This window comes from Morchella importuna (genome assembly GCF_003444635.1).
Source record: "Morchella importuna strain M04M26 chromosome Unknown Morimp01GS044, whole genome shotgun sequence".
NCBI classification, from domain to species: domain Eukaryota; kingdom Fungi; phylum Ascomycota; class Pezizomycetes; order Pezizales; family Morchellaceae; genus Morchella; species Morchella importuna.
This window is the reverse complement of record NW_025763441.1, coordinates 127,528-147,934: the sequence shown is the minus strand read 5'-3', so window position 1 is coordinate 147,934 and position 20,407 is coordinate 127,528. Positions and strand designations below refer to the sequence as shown.

General features: G+C 47.0%; 4 protein-coding genes across 4 annotated transcripts; all 4 read left to right on the top strand.

Annotated features, from left to right (window-relative positions):
- Positions 1–350: 350 nt before the first annotated feature.
- Positions 351–1,264, top strand: LAJ45_10299 (uncharacterized protein; the record flags this gene model as incomplete). The annotated part of the gene is made up of 2 exons (XM_046119826.1): positions 351–814; positions 871–1,264. 2 exons carry the CDS (start codon positions 351–353, stop codon positions 1,262–1,264), a joined length of 858 nt encoding a protein of 285 aa, XP_045966963.1.
- Positions 1,265–4,087: 2,823 nt separating this feature from the next.
- Positions 4,088–4,952, top strand: LAJ45_10298 (uncharacterized protein; the record flags this gene model as incomplete). The annotated part of the gene is made up of 3 exons (XM_046119825.1): positions 4,088–4,098; positions 4,148–4,149; positions 4,267–4,952. The coding sequence occupies 3 exons, from the start codon at positions 4,088–4,090 to the stop codon at positions 4,950–4,952; spliced, it is 699 nt and encodes a 232-aa protein (XP_045966962.1).
- A 3,419-nt stretch (positions 4,953–8,371) lies between these two features.
- On the top strand, positions 8,372–8,719 carry LAJ45_10297 (uncharacterized protein; the record flags this gene model as incomplete). The annotated part of the gene is made up of 2 exons (XM_046119824.1): positions 8,372–8,417; positions 8,484–8,719. The coding sequence occupies 2 exons, from the start codon at positions 8,372–8,374 to the stop codon at positions 8,717–8,719; spliced, it is 282 nt and encodes a 93-aa protein (XP_045966961.1).
- Positions 8,720–16,471: 7,752 nt separating this feature from the next.
- Positions 16,472–17,207, top strand: LAJ45_10296 (uncharacterized protein; the record flags this gene model as incomplete). The annotated part of the gene is made up of 2 exons (XM_046119823.1): positions 16,472–16,485; positions 16,547–17,207. 2 exons carry the CDS (start codon positions 16,472–16,474, stop codon positions 17,205–17,207), a joined length of 675 nt encoding a protein of 224 aa, XP_045966960.1.
- Positions 17,208–20,407: the final 3,200 nt, after the last annotated feature.

The following is a 20,407-nucleotide window of genomic DNA, read 5'->3' as shown; positions in this document are numbered from 1 at the left end:
CATCAAGGCACATCATAGTCTCACCGAGTCATGTGGAGATCTCCGGACCCCTGGACTCCCCAAACACTCGGTCTGCAGAACCCTGAATGTGTATTTATGTGTCACAGAGAGGGGATATCGATTTCTAGTGATCTACAGTGATTATCTAATGTGGGGATCCGGCTAATTCCGTGCCTTAATGGTAAAACAGTTTGAACCAATTCAAGTAGAAGCCCGTCTCAGTTCAACCATCAACTACAGAGATCCGAACTGTCCTAGCTATCTCGTTATTATTAACGGTCGAACCGGTTTATACTATTAAACCGATGTATCATTGAATTCATTGCTAGCCACTCACGCGCTATCACCTCATGTCCTCCAGCCCACACCCTGCGGAGTACTACACGCTAGCACTGCGACAGCTCGTTTCGACGGCCGAAGCTGCGGCGAAGCTCGCGGAGGTGGCGCAATTAGAAGTGCCGACCGTGCAGGGCATCGCGGGCGGAGGAGCAGCGGCAGGGAAGCGTGAGATTATAGAGAGGATTATTAGGGCCGAGACGGAGCGGCTGAAGGAGGAGGCGGAGAATGTGGGGAGGGAGGCTGAGAGGGCGGCGGCGGAGACGGAGAGGCTGAGGTCTGAGACAGAGCGGAAGAAGGTGGAGATAGAGTTTGAGAAGGTGAACGATAAGGACCTTGACAGTTCGGCGCGAGTGGCGCAGGGGTGGTCTTTCAAGGAGGGGGCCGAAAGGCTACAGGCAGATACGGAGGGGAGGAAGACCGAGAAAGAGCGGAAGCTGGCGGAGATTAAGACGGTGGGGAGAAAGGATCTTACCGGGTCGGCGAGGGTGATGCGGAGGTTGCCATTCCAGGAGGAAGGGGGGCTTGTTGCAGAGGCACAGCCGAAGTAGCTGAAGACGGAGATGGCGGGCAGAAAGGACTCCGCCGACCCGGCACTGGAGGCGCAGGGATATGTTTCAAGAAGCAAGGGGAGGGGCTGAAGGCTGATATGGAGCGTATGCAGGTGGATGCAGAGAACCTCAACAATGAAGTCAAGAAGGAGGCACAGGTGTGGGAAAGGGAAAGGATGGGTATAGCGACTCTATTCGCGGAGTTTAACGCAAGGGGGAAGGCGAGGGATGAAAAGCTGAAGGCGGGGCTGGACCGGGTATTGGATGAGATGGAGCAACTGAGGGCGGGGACGCACCGGAAACTGAAGCAGAATGACCCGAAGATTGTGGAGGTGGTGCGGGCAGAGGCGGAGAAGGTCGGCCAGGAGAGGCGGTAACCAGAGAACCACAAGCATGAGCTGTTGAGAAAACCCTTCATGTATGAGCCGTACCAGAGATATAGGAGCTACTTACACCGGCTCGGAGCTAGGGAATTTGACCGCTCACAGGAATCGTCGCAAGAGTGATAGTGTAGTTGGATTGAATGGTATTATATTCGGGAGTCTCTTTTGGTGTATTGGCTTTTTTTCTTTCTTTTCTGTGCAACGCAAACTCTCCAATGCATTCCAGAAATAAGCTTAAATAAGTTGTCAGCATAGTAACCGTCCAAAGGTCGTTATGACTCAGGCTGTGCGCATGTAATCATCCCAAACACAGGAGATTCAGCGGTGGCGGAGTTAAAAAAACTAGGTCGAGCGTTTCCCTAATTGTAGACTTGTATGCAATTAGTGAATTAAAAAAAAAAAAACACCGCTCTACCACGACAGGAAATGCATCAATTGATGCATTTCCCATACGAAAGCGGCTTGCAAATGCATCAGTTGATACATAAGCTTGTCGAGGCCTAAATAAATGCATCAGGCTACACATTTGCTGACGATTTTACCTACACCTTTACCTACTGTCGACAATTTTACCTACACTTTTTCCTACTGTCGACAATTTTACCTACACCTTTCCCTACTTTGAAGTACTGTCGACGATTTTACCTACACCTTTCCCTACAACTTTCCTGAGGAACATTGTCAATCAGTAGGGAAAGGTGTAGGGAAAATCGTCGACAGTATGTATTTAGTAGGGAAAGGTGTAGGTAGTAAAATCGTCGACGGTACTTCAAAGTAGGGAAAGGTGTAGGTAAAATAGTGGACAGTAGGTAAAGGTGTAGTAGGGAAAATCGTCGGACCACGAAAACTGCTAGTACTAGTACTGTTCTTGGTATTTCTTGTCTCTACTGATTATTGACTTGGATATTTTTGGATCTCCAGTTCGGCTACATATACCCGGGCCTATTGAGTCAACTTATACGTATTACTTGTACTAGCTGAGTAAGTGCTATATATTGAAAAGTTATAATGGTACAGGTATTAAGCTCCAAGTCTAAGCTAGATAATTGGAAGGATTCAGGTTCAATCCCTCCAGGTTCGTTTGTTTTACATCAGGGCAGGAGTGTTCTTCGGTATGGTGCATTTACTAATCTCTTTACCGATGCCTTTACTGATCCCTTTACTGATGCTTTTACTGATGTCTTCAAGTTTACTGATGCCTTTACTGACGCATTTCAACACATGATTCAGAAATCCGACACTTTTGCATTTCTATTTTCCTGATATAAGTATTTCCCGAACTCTGGGCAAAACGAGACTGTGATGAATTAAGGATGCATTAGTTGATGCATTAATTGATACATTATCCACACGTTCTAGGAACAAGGCTTGATAAATTGACTGACGACTTGTAACGGGGGTGCTATGATGGGGCACGACCGTGACTTTGATCAGGTAGAAATGATAAAAAGAAGCGAACGAGTTATGATGGGACTCGTTCGACAGAAAGATAGAATTTGTTTTGCTTGATTGTTATTTGTAGTCTAGAAACTTAATAACTTTAAAGGGTCTTCTTGCTAGTAAATATCCGATGATTATGAGAGGCCAACTTGGGGCATTACCGAGTTCTTTATAGAAGTTCGGGGCCCTTGTTCAGGTTCATTGTTTCTGACGGGCAAACTGCCTGTCAATAGTCAGGGGCTCAGCAACTATTTCCTATAAGGGGCGAGAGGAGTTGCTACCACACCTCGGACGAACTCCCGCCCGAGTCAAATCAAGCAATCTCTGCTAAGAGCTGGTTGGGAGCCTAAGAACTAGCGGAAACAACCGACCAGATGGCAATTGCTTATTCAATTTGTTTTTAGAATAGATTTGGTGTCTGTAAAGCGAGGTTTGCTTTAGTATCATGGGCCGTACTCCTACTCCCCAAAGTTGCACCGGGCTGAAACAGGAGGGTTCCGGCGGTTTGACACCCCGTGGGTTATTTTTGGGGTCTAAAACGTGTTTTTTTGCAGCGTTTCCTCAACTCCGCAACGCGTTTATTAGATTATCCCAAATTGACCGGAGCGCCGCCAGCATCCTTTCTGAAGTGCTAAAGCATATTTTCAGGACATCGGTTGCAAAGTTATTGCACCTCAAAGGTCGACCACCAAGGTAGGGTAATTTATGTTAGGGGTTACCCTTCCTATCGGCATGCTTGTCCTTCTGTTTTAGTTTTATCCAATCCCCTGGTGTGACTCATGAGGCTCATTGCTCGCTAAGATCCCTACCCTCCATACCAATAGAGGTAGGGGCTCACCTGCCCTTGTCCTCACCCATCGATGAAGAACAAGCTGCGATTACTCTAGGGTCGTATGGCTCTGACTAGTAGAACAGGTATTATTATAACGGTCTGATAGTAGCCCCGTTATACGACTTTCACTGATGCATTTATGATGCATTTACTGATGCATTTCGTACCATGGTAGAGCTGGTCAGCCATACCTTTCCTGTGGAGTGTGCGGCCTGCATAGAAGGCAGGTTTTATCTCCGTAGCCAATCAAACAAAAAGAAAAAATAATATCGTCTCGTTCCTATTACTTGAGAATAACACATCGAGCAAATGCCTTGACTACCCCAACAGCCTGACAACGCGCGTGATGGAGGTATGCGCATACATATCCCATCCGCCAATCATAACTCAGAGTGTTGCAACCCGCTGCGCGCGTAATTTAGGCATCCAACCAGCCAAGCATAGGGCGCAGGGATATATACAAGGTTACACCGCAACTGACACCTTCAACCTCCAAGTTTCAAGTTCCCCCGCACCGCACAGCTTGTCCAAAACTCCACTCAACCATGACACTAGCGTACACACCCCCCACCCACCTCCAACAACAACAGCTAACCCTCTCCCAGGTGTAAGACCGCCGACATTCTCGCCCTCGCTACCCAGGCCCTGAACCACCTCATCTCATCCAAGCAGCAGGAGATACTGCCCGCTGAGTAATGCATGCTCGCGCTTCAACGGCTGGCAGCGACGGTGGAGGCGGCTGCGAAGCTTGCGGCTGTGGCCCACGTGGAGGCGCTGACGGGGCAGGGCGGAGGAACAGCCACAGGGAGTGGTGAGATGGCGGAGAGGATTATTAGGGCAGAGACGGAGAGGGCGGTGGCGGAGATGGAAAGGTTGAAGGCACAGGCAGAAAATGTAGGGAGGGAAACGGAGAGGCTGAGGGCGGAGGCGATAAAGGTGTGGAAAGAAGCTGAGAGGGCGGTGGCAGAGACAGAACGGCTGGAGGCAGAGGCAATGATGGTGAGGAGTAAAAAGATGATGATTGATGCGGAGACTGAGAGGCTCAAGGCTGAGACAGAGTGGAAGAGGACGGAAACCGGGGTGGTTGTGGGGATGAATGCTGACGGGTTGGTGGACAACACCCTTCCCGGACGGAGTGGAGTTGCCGAAAGTGGGTTTGGGGGGGTGGTGGGGGAGGTGGAGGGTGAGCAGATGAATGTGCAGGCCGAGAACGTCGGTGTAGAGGTTGGGGACTCGGCGCAGATGCAGGGGGGTGAAAGGCCGAAGACCGGAAGTTGTAGGACAAGGCGGAGGGAGGAGGTTCTAGCGAGGATGAAGGCGGAGGTTCAGCCGGGGATGAAGATGGAGGAGGTTCACGCGAGATTGAGGGCTGAGGTTCAGGTGAAGTTAAAGGCGGAGGCGGATAGGTAGAAAGTGGGGGAGGAGAGTGCCAGCGAGCGGAGCCGGAAGCTAGCGGAACGGCGGAATGAGGCGTTAAGGAAATTGTTTCATGGGTGGGCCATACGTGAGATAGTATGGATAGTTGATCTGCCGCTGGGGGAATGAGACAGCTCAGTGGGGCCTATTTCGAAGATGATATGGTATGGGGGATACGGGTTGGTGATTGTGTTCGGGGACGTTGTTTTGGCGGAATAGCTTTTATTTATGGCAACCTGCTGCTTTTCTTTTAGGAATCACCATTAAATGAGATATTGGCGTACAAAGGATCCAAAGGTGTATGTAGGGATGGATGTACGTTGTGTGGCGTTCTGTTCACTTAGGCCGCAATGAAGACTCAAGAGTAGAACGAAGTGATGATGGTTTATTCGAGGTCTAGGTGGTGTATCCTAGTTATATAGTCTAGATCGAGAGTTTTACCATGTTCCCAATCTACATTCTGACAATCTGGCTTACGTGTCAGATTAACCGCAGTCAGGTTGAACCGGAACTGAGCCAGGGCTGGGGCTAGAGCCGGAGCCAGAGCCAGAGCTGGAGCCAGAGCGGGTGCAAGGACGAATAAACCGAGAGCGGCCACTAACAGACTTCAATTTGTAACTGCAATCTGCCAACCCCAAACCGATGCCCAACCCTTGAGTCCAGTCTCTGCCTTCATGAGTACGTTTCCTATCCGTCAGTCTTCGTTGACCTCCTTCTAAATGAAAAGCGATTAGTACTCCACGGAAAGTATTCTCCAGCCGTTTCGTTCTCTCTACCAGCGTACGAAATGCATCAGTAAATGCATCATAAATGCATCAGTCAAAACTGCCAGTAAATGTATCGAATCCAGCGCCTAAAACAGATGGATAATGCATCAGTTAATGCATCGCCAATGCATCACAGCGTCGTTTCGTCAAGAGTTGAATTATATATCAGCTATATGTATGTACAACGGTAGACATGCATCAGTAAATACGTTAGTAAATGCATCAGTAAGGGCATAAGTAAAGGCATTAGTAAATACATCAGTAAATGCACCAGTTAGGTCTACGATTTTAGTAATTATTTTACGGCTTATGTTTCTGACGGAAAGTAAAAGGAATGGGGGGGATTGAACATAAATCATTCGGAGTATCTAACTTGAGGCTTGTCACCTATACCATTCTATTTATTAATAGGGGATGTTACAACCAATATGTATAAGGGAACTGAATAGGTATATGTACCCAAACCTGAGATCAAAAAATACCCAAGTCAATAATCTGTAGAGAGAAGAAATACAAGGAACAGTAGTATTCATTGTTTGATGATCCTACTCTTCCATAATGTGGACGATCGTACCTAAACCACTCCCTACGAATTAACAATATTCCAAATGAAAGTCGTAGGGAATAGTGTAGGTAAAATCATTGATAGTAGAGAAAACTGTAGGTAAAGATACAGGGAAATTAGTATATAGTAGGGAAAGGTGTAGATAAAATCATCGGCATTACGGAAAGCCATATTTAAAATTGTCAGCGGTAGGGAATGTCATCGGTAAACTCGTCAGCAAACTTGTAGCCTGATTCATTTATTGAACCCTTGAGGACTTTATGAATCAAATGATGCATTTGCAAGCCGCTGTTCCATAAGAATTGCATCAACTGATGGATTTAGGACCCCTTATGTCCAAGGATCCGATTCCTCCAGTCTTCATGAGAGAATTATCAAGTATGCTACTTGTTAGCAGGGCCCTTAAAGATTAATGAGTTCTAGTAATCGTATCTTGAATAATCTGCAACTTGATTTCTATCTTGCATGGCCGCATCTATTCTATTGGATTCTGCCGATACATAGAACGTCCGCCCCCGTTACAGGTGAGTACAGATATTGTTTAAAATAGGGGGTAACAATAATGGACTGTGCCCAAAGGTACAGTACGATGCCAGTCGTGAGCGTCAGGCGCGGCGTCGCAACGCCCCCCGAACAATCACGGGTACCAGCACAGCAACCACAATTAATCCTTTGGAGAGCTGAATTTTTGTATAGTTGTTAAATAGTAGATAAATAACAATAATTTGACATTCAATATCTTATGTACCAACCCTCCGTGAAAAGGTTGTGGAAATCTGGTTGCGCGCGTGGCGTTGCGACGCCGTGCCTGACGCTCACGACTGGCATCGTACTGTACTAATGATATCGATATAGCTATGAGGGTAGAATAAATGGTAGAGAACGACGGCTAAAGCAGTATTAGCGTGATGGTATCTCAAAGTGTTCCACCAATTCAATAATTTGAACCTTTGTGAACCATAGATATGCCAAACACCACTGATCTGACTTATCCTCCGAATCAAAGAGCGAGTTGTCATAGGGAACCTGGTGTCTAGAGTTGTAGTCCGTCAAAATCCGCAGTTCATAAGCGTGTAGTAAAAAAAAGTCTTCTTTTTTGGCTGCAATCCGGGAAGTATTGCAAGAACTATCATCATCGACGATCTTGAAAACAACAGAGGCCAAACGGCAAAGTTCTTCTGGATACATTGTGTGAAGAATTACCAAGCAGGCGCTGCCTCATATCTAAATCTCTTAATAGGTTGGGGTTTGAGGATCCACCTTCTCGTTCACCAATCAATTCATTTTTTACATGGCCCGTGCCTAAAATAGTCTGTACTAATTCCTTCACTAACATCTTGCTATCTGAAGTCTGTATCTGATGTCTCGCATTACTTTGGCTACTGAACTCCTGCCGTAACCGTGGAAACAAGTGCATCTGCCGCCTGCAAAACCTCTCTAATACGATACCGTTATCGACTTAAGTCAGCACAACCGGCTGCGTTGAGTCACTAGCCCCACCATGTAGGAACACGCGTAGTTTTATTAGTCATCCCTCACCTTCACCCTGCGCGTGTTATTTAGGCATTCAACGAAGCACATTCGTCAAGCTTCAAGCTCCCCCGCTGCGCACACCTCCTCCAAAAACGTAAAAATGACACCAGCGTAAGCCCCCTCCCTACCCCCACTCCCCGACCAAACCTGCCCAAATACCCAAAGCTAACCCCTCCCCCCCTCCCCAGCTACAGGGCCGCCGACCTCCTCACTCTCGCCACCCACGCGCTAAGCCATACCACTTCGCCCATGCAGCTCACATTACGGCCACCTACGAGCGCTAGTGCGCCCTGCAGCAGCTCGCGGTGATCTTGCAGGCAGCGGCGCATCCGGAGCCGACAATAGCGCAGGGTGGAGGAGCGGCAGCAGGGAAGCGTGATACGGAAGGAGGTAGAGCCGAGGCGGAAAAAGTGAAGGTCGGAAAAGAGGATCCGAGGGCCGTGGCAGAGACGGAGAGGTTGAAGGCGTAGGCGATGATGGTGCGGATTGAGAAGATGAAGATTGATTCGGAGACGGAGTGGCTGAAAGTGGAGATGGGGTGAGTGGAGATGGAGGAGGTGGAGGTGGGGGCGGAGACGGCGGGGGGCAAGGACCGTGAGTGATCGGCGCGCCAGACACAAAGGGTAGATTTCAAGGAGGGACCGGACGGGCTGACAACAGAGACGGATGGGACGATGCCTGAGACACAGTGGAAGAGGGTCGAGACAGAGGGGAAGAAGGCAGAGACGGAGACGGTGGGGAGAAAAGATCTTGCGGGGTCGGCGCGGGAGAAGCAGAGGGGATTTTTAAAGAAAGAAGAGAAGAGGCCGAAGGTCGATAAGGAAAGGATGAAGTTGGAGGCAGAAAAGCACAACAAAGAAGCCAAGAAGCAGTCGCAGGCGCAGGAGAGAAAATGACTAGATTATCAGGCAACGCTAAACGCGGACATAGACCGGCGGGACATGGAGCTTAGGCATAGGATGTCGTCTATTGAGAAGGTCATTGAAAAACGGAAGAACCGGAAGAAACAGCATGGTTCACGAGCCGGCTCGGGCACAAATTCCGATATACCTTGATCATGCTCGAGCTCGTGACATCAGCGCCTGCGCTCGACTCCTCCGTAAAAGCTCGGGGGCTTGAGACCGGCTCGAGCCAAAGGATTAAAAAATGACGATAAATTGACAGATACTCTAGAGGTACATATATTACATGCCACAAGGCCGTCTTTGATCGAAAATATGAGCATTCGTCAGATGACAACCCACGATCGCTGACTGGAACTATCGTTGCTAAAGATTGAACTGAGGTGGATTGCATTCTTATATAGATATATCCCCCGTGGTCCCGGAAAGTCCCCGCACATATAAGTGGATATGAGCACTGTGAAAACCCTGCTCGGTTCTAGTATATCCAATTCCTATCAGAATTCTCTATTATTTGAAAAGCCGGCTCAAGATAAGTCCAGCTTTGGTCTCGACTCAGCCCGGTTCATGGATGGTCGGGCCCATACCTGCTTGAGCCAATTGCGCAAGCTGAGGCTCAAGCCAGTCCGGCTCGTGCGCCACACCAGGCAATGGCGTCAATGGTCCAGCCCGGGCTGAAAAATAGGGTCAACCTGACCCGGCCAATACTACCAGAATCATCACCAAGGTTTCCAGTGGTTTACCGGTATGATGAATCAAACCGGTTTAACTGAACTGTTTAACTTAACAGTTGGTGCAGTTATTGTCGCCCTCAATAAATAGTTTGAACGGTTTAACAATCTGCAAAACCAGTTATACCAACGGTTTAAACGGTTTATAAACCTCATATTCGTGAGCTCGAACACCGTGTTTAAGAGCGCGAATAACTGTTTTTAGCACAGTTATCATAGTGATTATGCCAAAATATCGAACCACGGTTCAAGCAGTTAAACCGGTTCAGACTGTCAAGATAAATAGTTGGTACAGTTGGTACAGGTTGAGTCCCTTGATCTAGTAGTCGGTGCGGTTTTGTGTTCCATCACAACCGGTTTCTACTACTGGAAACCTTGATCATCACCGCCTGGCGCAAGATAAATAACCTGAGTTGGGCTTCCATAAATAGGTATATTCACCGGTAAGAACAGGGCGTTCGTCCATACGAACTGGTTAGCATCGGCTTGGCCTCTTGTCTTCATGGGTTGGGAATAGATAATATCGAATATGCTACATGTTTCCCTGCCACTTATGGTAAAAGATGAATAGTTATCTATGAACCCTACTTCCGAACCTCTAACAGGGGCGTCAATGAGCCGTGGCTTGAGACCGGCGGCGCGGGCTGTCTTTGCAGGACCTGGCCTGGCCATAGGTGTTAGTTGACGAGCCAGGCCGGGCGGAGGCCAATATTTCGCCCGGGCTTCAAGGTGTTCATACACTAATACCGGTTCGAAGGAGGGTTCACAGACATTTACACACCCTTTACCGTAAGAGGCAGGGAAAACTGTAGTATATTTGATTTTATCTACCGCTAGGCCACGATCATAATAAATTAGGTAGATAAAAACCTGTTCATTTGGACGAACACCCGGTTCCTACCCACGAGGGCCCCTGTTCATGGTAGAGAAAGTATTCAGGAGAAGTGAAGTAATTGATCGTGTGTTTTAGTTCTAGCTAAGGGGGAATGCCCCGTATTTATACTAATGAAAGGTAGTACAAAAGAAATACATGAGTCATAGACGTGTGAGTGATAGAATGACTAATAGGAGAGTGAGTCATGCGCCGATGACAAATACTATGATGAAATGATGAGAATCTTCCAGAACTATGAAACGTGTCGAGCGCCCTATTTCAAGACATGGAAGCCCGGGCTATTTGGCTAGACCCAGGCCGTGGCCTTGATAGCATTGGCCGGGCCCGGCCGACCATATTTTCAGCCTGGGCTGGCCTATTGACGTACTTGACCGCTAATATTGTACGAACACATTGAAGCCCGGGCTGTGTATTTAGCCTGGACCAAACATGGACCTCCACCCCGGCGGCCTGGCCTATCTAGGAAAACCTTTGACCCGGGCCGTTCGTCTGAGCCCATGGCCCATGGGCGTCCCTGGGACCAGGGAGAGTGAGCGATTCAGGAAATATTTTTACTGATGACCTGTAACAGAGATAACCGAGATACTTACGAGGGCACGGGGTGAACGAGAGGGCCCGCAGCTGTTCTCTCAAGAGTAATAAGATAGGGGAAGTTAGAATCTGTGTTTTGGGATATCAAACATAAGGCAACGCTAAGCAAAGGTTCTGTAGCTTTTAACCTGAGACAATATTGTAAACACGATTCCGCTCACTGATGATAAGAGAAGACTCCATCCCCTGGCTGGAATCCGCCCCTCGATTTATACATGTGAGGAACCCACACTAGGGTCCACTTTCTATCTAATCCTATTCTAACACGTAACCTCTCTGACTCACAACTGCCGGTTACCGGGCTGTATCATACTATCATGTTCGACCTCCTTCTCAAAGTAAAACAGCCTGCAGCTGTAAGCCCTGCTTTCGCAAGCATGCCGCCTAATAGTATCTTACCGGTGTGGTCGCATACGGGCTGCCTCCACACCACCTTGATCCTTTCTACACTGCATAATGGTTACCCGTCCATCCTACAATCATACTCTCTCGCTTGTCTTCAATCCAAACTCCAAGCTAATGAAGTACGTCGTTATCTCCCGTAATAGCATCTTTCATTAAAGATTGGATTTTTAACTAGAGAGAAAGGGCCATCGTTATCTACATGAAGGATCGAGGAAAATTTTGGTTTTCTTTCTAATTCATTTATGACATTTTTTACCCATATCATATGTCTCCTAATGTTAGAGGGAGACATATATTCTGCCCATTTACTAGAGGTGACGATGGATTGTTGTGTATAAATTCATTAGTAGATGAATGTTTCCACTAGTATAAAGAAGTGTCCGGGATACACGCAAGAATCATCAATGTAGTAAGTATAGCTTGGCTCATTCAGGCATATGAGTGCAGTGTGTAGCATTTTTCTATAAGAGAGTTAGTAATCGAAAGTATATCAGGAAAAAACGGGTTTCACCAGGATAAATCCCCGCGCACAGATGTCCAAATTCCTTTTCCGCACCCAAAACCTCGTCTATTGCTTACAAAACCTTGTTGCGCTGCCACCAAAATGTGACACATCACTTTTTCACGCCTAGTACGCATACCAAATAGGATATATCGACTTTTAATGCCTATTAGGCGTCCAAAATATGACTTCTAACCTTTTAATGTCTACTAGTTATCTCAAATATGTCACCTCGCCCCTTGATGCCCCACTTACTCCCAAAAGACCATCCACTGTTTCGAATCTGCCAAAGTCCTGGTGCTAGCCCACGGCTCGCTGGCGAATAACGTCAGATTTGACATCTCGAGGATTCCCACCTGCTTATCTACCTGCCTAGCTGCCTACCAGCTACCTACCTATTGACTTCCTACATATCTACCTATTTTTTTCCAGATACCTACCTCAACACCTACCTTTCACCAGCAGCGACGCCTACCGCTACCTGCAGCGATGCCTACCTCTTACCAGCAGCGATGTCTTCCTCTTACTTCAGGCTGTAGTGATGCTTGGATACGTATTTAGCTACCTATATTTTTATACCTGTATTGACACTACTACAGACTGCTAAACGACACCAAATCGTCAAGTAATAGCATCAAATTAGAAGCAAATTGATACCTAAATCACAATAAAACGTCGGACAATTGCGCCAAGTCAACACCTAAACCAGCATCAAATCTACTCTCAAATCTACGCTTATATCTATGACTGACGGTGCACGAAATCAATATCATTTAAGCTCCTCATAGGTAGGTAGGTAAGCAAGCAGGTTCGGAGGTAGGCAGGCAGGTGCAGGGTAGGCAAGCAGGTAGGGAGACGGGCAGCGGGTGTAAGTAGGCAGGCAGGTAGTCAAGTGCACAGGTAGGTAGGATGCTAGCAAATATGTACATAGAGAATTAAATATTCAGATATATCAAGATATGCGACCGGTGGGCGGAAAGAAAGTCTTAGTCGATGTATATTTTACTGAAAAATTTCATTCCAACACCAAAAGGTGCTGTCCAAACCACTTAACTTCACCAAAGATACTAGCTGTAATGGGACAGTCTTTCCACGTATCCCTACAATCCGATAGAGGGATATGGCCGTGCCAGATAGAAATTGGATTTAGATTATTCAAAGATTTATCGCTAGAACTCGATAATCTTTAAAGGCTCTACTACTGGATAGGATAGTTGATATCTCTTGAAGACTGGAGGGACTTCAGATATTAGGGCGGGAACGATACTGCATACTTATACTCCAAAGGACTGCATCCTCTACTCCTAATCCCTTACTAAATTCCGGCGATAGCTTCTGTCGGAATGGAAGCAATCCGTCCACCATCCTACTTCTCCTTAAGCGTTAGAGTATGCTTACAGTTCCGAAAGCAATTACCCTTAGTCAAAATCTTTGTAACAACTTCAGCTTAGGTTGCCTCACAACTCTAGGCATGCATGGATGAGTCAGTACCCATTCCTAACTTTAATCATTGCGGTCGAGCTCTTGCTTTATTGTAGACTTCCCAAGCATAGTACCTGCCAGTGCCGGCGGACTTATAATGCTCAGAGAATATAGAGGGACGCCGAGTAGTCAGAGGTTCACTCTGGCTGACCTTCCAATTATTGGCGAGGCTTTGACTCGTCAGTCATTGCTGAACATGAATAGATCCTCTTCCTAGAACTCAAAATGTTGTTACCCTTACAGTTGGTAGCTAACCATACTGCCCATATTTACGTATCACTGTTCAACTCCTTTTTATCAATAACTCTCAACATGTAATCAGGCCCTTTGTGTACTCATATACCAAATCGTTGAAATGGCTTCATTACACTAGCGTTGAAATGACATTAGAATCCAAAAGACCAATTTGGGTCTATACCTGTCATGACAACGTTTTTTGTTAAGGGGTTGAACTGGCTCTGTTTGAGTATGCATCAGTAGAGGTCTACAGGTAAGGAATACTCTTTGCGCAGCTGGTACATATAAGGCATTTTGGGAAACCAGGTTCCCAAAGATGACAGGCAATTTTCCGTTGGTTAGTGAATGTGTCATTCGTATTGTCCGTAAAGCCATTAGTCCTGGTGAGGATAGATGACTAAAGAGTTTTGAAATGTATTAAATCTACTTTGATACACTTATTGTGTATTTCCCGCAGTGTGATGATATTGGTGAAGACCGAAAGGAGGGAAGAGACAGTTTTCTGATTGAACATATCCTCAAGTTGTATTAAGAAGTAGTAATTGATAACCACGAGGGTGAGAATCAGAATAACTTCCAGTTTGACATGAGATTGAAGATATACAACCACGAGGTTGTCCGTTTTGTTTTAATTTTTAATTTTTTCATTCCTGACAGAGAATTTTTTATTCTATTCTTCTCTCTCATCTGAATTGCCTAATTCTTGTTGGAATATATATAAGGTAGTACTAGTAGTGGTCAAAATGAAAAGGGTCCTTAAATCATGGAACAAGTTCCAAAAATCATGAAGTTTCAAAATTTGAGAGTCACACTCTCCTCTATACTATAAGGGCCTTCATTCGCTAGACAGCTAGCATTAGAGTTTGGGTGTTTTTATGAAACTTCCATATATATTGGAGAGTGAAACGAGAATGTCTACTTTACCGTGAAAAACACAAATTTTATCTTGATATATATAATCTCCTAGTCCATAATTTAGAGAAAGTTTGTAGTAACGATAAAGTAATTCATTGGGTTAATTGTTCCAGCTAAAGGGAGTATCCAGTATTTATACTAAAGAAATGTAATACAAAAGAAATAAAATGAATTATAGATACATGGATAATAAAATAACTAATAGGAGAGTAAATCAAAACGGATTCATAAGCTGATTCCAAATCCTATTAGGAAATTATTACAATCCTCCAAAAGAATGAAACATATCCAGTGTCTTATTTCTAGAGAACAACAGAATGAAAATTGATTGGGAAATAGAGAGGATGAATGCAGAGACGGGGTGGCCAACGGTATATATGGTAAAAGAGAGGTAAGAGAGTGTGTAAATAGCAGGGCCAAGCATGAGAGTGTATAAGGGAGTGAATAGCTCGGTGAAGACAGAGTTAAGAGAAGGAGTGCACCTCAGGATTTGCAGCCAGCTACTAGTTTTCGGAGGTTAAGCAGAACAGTTGCAAGATGGAGGTTGACAAAACAGTATTGAGTGGGACAGGAACGGAGTTGAGACTTCACCAGGAGTTAAATGAAGGAATTAAATTTACTCATATTGGAGAGTGCAAGGAGGGGGAGTTGAAGGTTAAGTGAAAGAGAATGGAGGCGGGATTGAGAAGAAGGAGATCCTGGCAGGAATTAAGCAGGCCGATGGAGATTTAGTTAATGAAGATTGGGGTGAAGATTGCGCACATAGAGTTGGGGATGGAGAGGGACAAGGAGAAGAAGCAGAAACACCAGAAGCAGAGGAATAAAATATATGCAGAGTCATAATGTATGGTGAGGTTGAAATGGTCAGGACCCCTCAAAACCTAGTTTCGGACTGGACCAGGCAGTTCTGGGAAACCATGGGCCGGACCAGACTGGATCAAATTATAATGGGCTGGTCTAACATAACCTTTCACAGATGGTGACATAAGGATTTATTTATTGGTTCAAGACCTGTTCTGGTTAAGACTTTGTCTGATTGGGTTTGTCTCCGCCCGTCCTACTGATATTGCATGTGAAGAGGTGTTTTCTGAGTGGACTAGATATTGCTAAATTTCCAGTTTTGCCCATCAAATATTCGGTTCGGTTCAGTTTATGGCTTGCTTGGGTTAAATCAGCTTTGTATGCAGGTGCAGGACCTCATCCAAAGTCCGAAAAGCCTATCAGGAGCAACCCTAACCCAGAACACTTTATAGTGCAGACTTCCTGCTAGATCAACACTGCTGAGACCTGCTAACAGCTCTGGAGGATAGAGGGGTTCTTCGTTCGGTCGGTTCAGTTGTTGTCCATTTTTATTCAGTTAAGTTCAGTTCTTCGGAACGTAAGAACCGGCCACAACCGCTGGAAATAATTGAACTTCCAAAGCTCGAACAGCCCGTTTGAGATTGTGAAGTGCCATTTTTATCATGGTCAGTATGCGAAGACATAAAGCAGTTAAACTGGTTCAAACTCACACGATAAACAGCTGGTACAGCCGGCACAGTCTGAACTCCTTGATTTAGTGGTCGGTGCCGTTTTCTCCCGGAGGTTTTGCTCCCGGGGGCTGTATTTTAGCGGGGTAGCCTCGTTCATGTTAACTACCGTCGTTGACGGGGTATTGGCGGACACTAGGTGTTGGCGGATTGCAGGCAAAACCTGGCTTGGCTGTCTCTTTTTTGGTTTGTTCGTCATCACCCAGTGTTCGTCAATACCCCGTGAACGATAGTAGCAGTTTTACTTCGAAATCAGTATCAACCAAGACCCCAGCGCAGAAACCATATATGCAGGTACATATCTCATCCACTTAGTCATCCACCCCCACCCAACCTTTCTCCGCGGCTGAACCGCCTACACCCCGCCTGCAACCAGGCAACCAAGCAATTTCCAGCAGGTCCAACATCCACTAAATCTCCAAGCTCCAACCCCCAATCTCCTCTACTCCAGTCCCAAAAATGACAAAACTCGCGTATGCACCCCCTCCCCTCCCTGTCCACCACCTGCACCAGACTGACCCCCACCGCCACCAGCACCGACATCCTCAACCTCCTCAGCCACACCACGCACACCCTGAACCAACTAACCTCACCGCGGCAGCAAGCGCTCCTCCCCACGGAGCAATCCCGTCTCGCTCTCCAGCAACTCGTCGCGACAGCCGAAGGCGCCGCAAAGCTCACCGAGGTAGCGCACCTGGAGGCGCTCACAGCGCACGGCGGAGCGGCCGCAGCAGCAGCAGGGAGCGGTGCGATCACAGAGAAGATTATCCGTGCCGAGGCGGAGAGGGCAAAGAGCGAGACGGAGCGGCTGAAGGCGGAGGCGGGGAAGGTGGGTAAGGAGGCTGAGCGGACGGTCGCCGAGACGGAGAGGTTGAAGGCGGAAGCGATGGTGGTGAGGAGTGAGAAGATGAGGATCGATGCTGAGACGGAGGGGAGGAGGGCAGTGACGGAGGGAGTGGCGGCGGAGACGGAGAGGGTGAAGGTCGAGGCGGATAAGGATAGGAACGAGGTGGGGGCTGTGGTGGCGGAGACGGAGAGGGTGAAGGCGGAGGCGATGGTTGAGAAGATGAAGAGTGATGCGGAGACTAAGAGGGTGAGGGCAGAGGAAGAGAAGATGGCGGCGGAGACGGAGCGGATGAGATGGGAGGCGGAGGCGAAGCGAATGAAGGTAGAGACGAGGCTCAGAAGGCCGTAAAAGAGGCTGAGAAGGTGGTGGCGGAGGCGGAGCGTATGAAGATGGAGGCGAAGAGGGTCGGCGAGGAGAGGAGGATACCGGAGAACCGCAACAACGAGCTGTTGAGAAAATGGCTCTATGACTGAGCCATGAGAGAGACAATGGAGCTACTCAGGCGGAGGCGTGGAATGAGATGGCTGCCAGGTTTCATTTTGTTTTCTTTCGAGAGTAATAGGGTAATAGGGTAGGGGGAGCTGGACTTGGTGGGTTTTGTAATCGGGTGTATTTTTCGGCTGATTAGCTTTTTGCTCTGTGTTGTTCAAATCGTACCAGCTGTTAGGTTTGAGAAATCAGTATTAAATAGGATATCACATATATCACGGTATCAAAGGTGAAGGGTTAGAGATACATTCCTGCAGGTACAAGTCTCGTCCACTTAGTCATTCAACCCCCGATCTTTCTCCGCGGGGAACTGCTAATACCTCTCATAATAATTTAGGCCTCCAACCCACCAAGCGCAGGGTACAGGTCAAGAATGTAGATCAGCTCACATCACAACCCACACTTGTAGAAATAGGGCATTACGACATCGGTTATGTATGGAATTACTCATGTATAAGGGATGACTCATAGAAGGAACAGGGATTCAGACAAGGCTTAGTGTCAGGGATTATGTAATCAGGGGATCACGTGGTATTAGAATATCTGTATATATAGAGCGCTCAATCACCCACATTGTCGCTGGAACTTCAGCGGCGCAATAGTATCTTCTTCGCACTACAAACACATCCTCCCTCAAGGTCACGTGTTCAAACCACATTCAAGTCATTTTCTCCCACACTCCAAACTTCAGGTTATGAGCCTGGGTTTTGCCAAATAAAATCCGTACAACACTCGCCACATTCGGTTAACTCAATTACACTTCATACAACATCATGTCTGACGCTGGTGAATCATCCAGGGCCGTGGAGGTTAAGTCCTCAGACAACACGAGTCCCAGTAACATTCGCATCAAGTTTGATGGACTCCCAAAATTAAAGGGACAATCCAACTACCAAACTTGAGCGTCTGCCTGGAGGATCACATTCGATGCAGCAGACTGGTGGGAAGCATTGAGCATCGAAAACCCCTCAGAAGATGACACAGACCTCACCAAGGCCGAAATCAAAAAGGCCCGAAAACAAATGCACAGCCTTCTCATCGGAGCTGTAGCCGAAGACATACAACCAACAGTCGTCTCCGCTGAAAATGCATACCACGCATGGAAGGCGCTCAAAGACCTCTACGATCGCGTATCACCAAACACGACGATCACCCTCCTCAGCCGTGTTCTAGACACGAAGATGCAAGACAACGGTAACTTAACCGAGCATCTCGAGACCTTCAACACGAACTGGAACACTCTCAAAACCAGGTGTCAGAGCGGCGACCACAAACTCGCTCAGGCCCTGCTACCCCTCACCAAATCCAACGAAGCAATGGCAGCATTCCTACTTGCCTCACTGCCGAAGTCGATGAGCAACATCGTCGATAACATCCAGACCAAACAGGATGTTACATACGAAGATGTACGCCAACGGCTACAAAACCTACAAGAGGAAACCCCTCTCACTGGCAACAACAGGGTACTTCATACCAGGAGTACCCCAACACCAAACGGCAAGGAATGCACCTGGTGCAAGAAACGGAATAACCCGTACCAGGGCCACGAGTACAAGGAGTGTAGAAAGCTCAAAGAACAGAACAAGACAAGGGATTCAAACAGAAGGAGACCAGGCAGAGATAACTCAGCGTCGGTAGTTATCAACGAATCATCCACAACAGTATGCATGGTACGCACCGATACTTCACCCTCTCTGCCCCTTACCTGGATCCTTGATTCTGGAGCTACTTCTCACGTAACACCTTTCAAAGACCAACTCTTCAACATCCGTTCTCACACCAGCACAGTCCGAACAGCCGACGGCACCATCCACGCTGTCACCGGATTGGGAAGCGCTAGTTTCGAATGCTACCTTCCCAATGGAGATAGATCCACCGTTGTCCTCACCGACGTGCTGCTGGTCCCAACCATGGGAAATGTGGGATTGGTCTCAGAAACAATACTCGACGAAAAGGGGTTTAGAACAGAGTCAGGAGGAGGAAACAAATTGGTCACGAAAGAAAAGAAAGGAATAATTTGGGCGAAATTGGATAAGGGACTTTGGAATGTACAAGTAGTTAGCAATACAGTTCGCTTGACCACTTACTCTGAATGGCATCAAGCACTAGGCCACCCTGCGACACTAGAAAACTTGTACGAAGACATCCATAAGCTACCCCCCAAACCAGAAACATTCCATTGCAGTCAATGCGCACTATCAAAAAGTGTGCACAAGAAACCTGCACCAATTAGTACAAGATCCCAGCGAGCATTCGAACTAATCCACTCTGACCTATCTGGAAAATTCGGCACACAATCGCAAGGAAAAGCCCTGTACTATATGTCCTTCATTGACGACTACACCCGCTTCGCCTGGATATATCTGCTAAAACGGAAAGACGATGTGATAAAAGCCATCAAAGACTACGTCACGAAAATCGAGAAACAGTACAATACAACAATACTGAGATTTAGAACGGACGGTGGTGGTGAATACGTCAACAAAGACACAATGGATTACTTCAACCTACAAGGAATAATCCACGAACAGACTCCCCCATACACTCCTGAATCAAATGGAGTTGCAGAACGATTCAACAGGACGATAACAACAATGGTCAGGTGCATGATCATGGACCATCCTAAATCATTATGGGGTGAAGCATACTCAACAGCTGTCTACCTCAAAAATAGGCTACCCCACAGTACGCTAAAGGGAAAGACCCCCTTCGAAGCCCTGAAAGGTTCAAAGCCGAGTATCCAACACCTTCAACCATTCGGAAAGAAATGCTATGTCCACATCCCAGAAAACTCTAGGCCAGCAGGAAGCAAACTAGCACCCCGAGCACACGAAGGAATCATCGTCGGATACTCAGACAGTACCAAACATTACCGCACCTGGATAGGATCACAAAATAGGTTAGTTGTAAGTCGAGATGTCACATTCTCCCTTCCTGAATCAGGGGAAGTCTCCGTGGAACTCGACTACACCCCTATCCTGAAACCAGAAGCGGCACCTGCACCGACAGATGACGGATATGAATCAGAAGACAGGCCTGATCAAGAACCCGAATCGTCA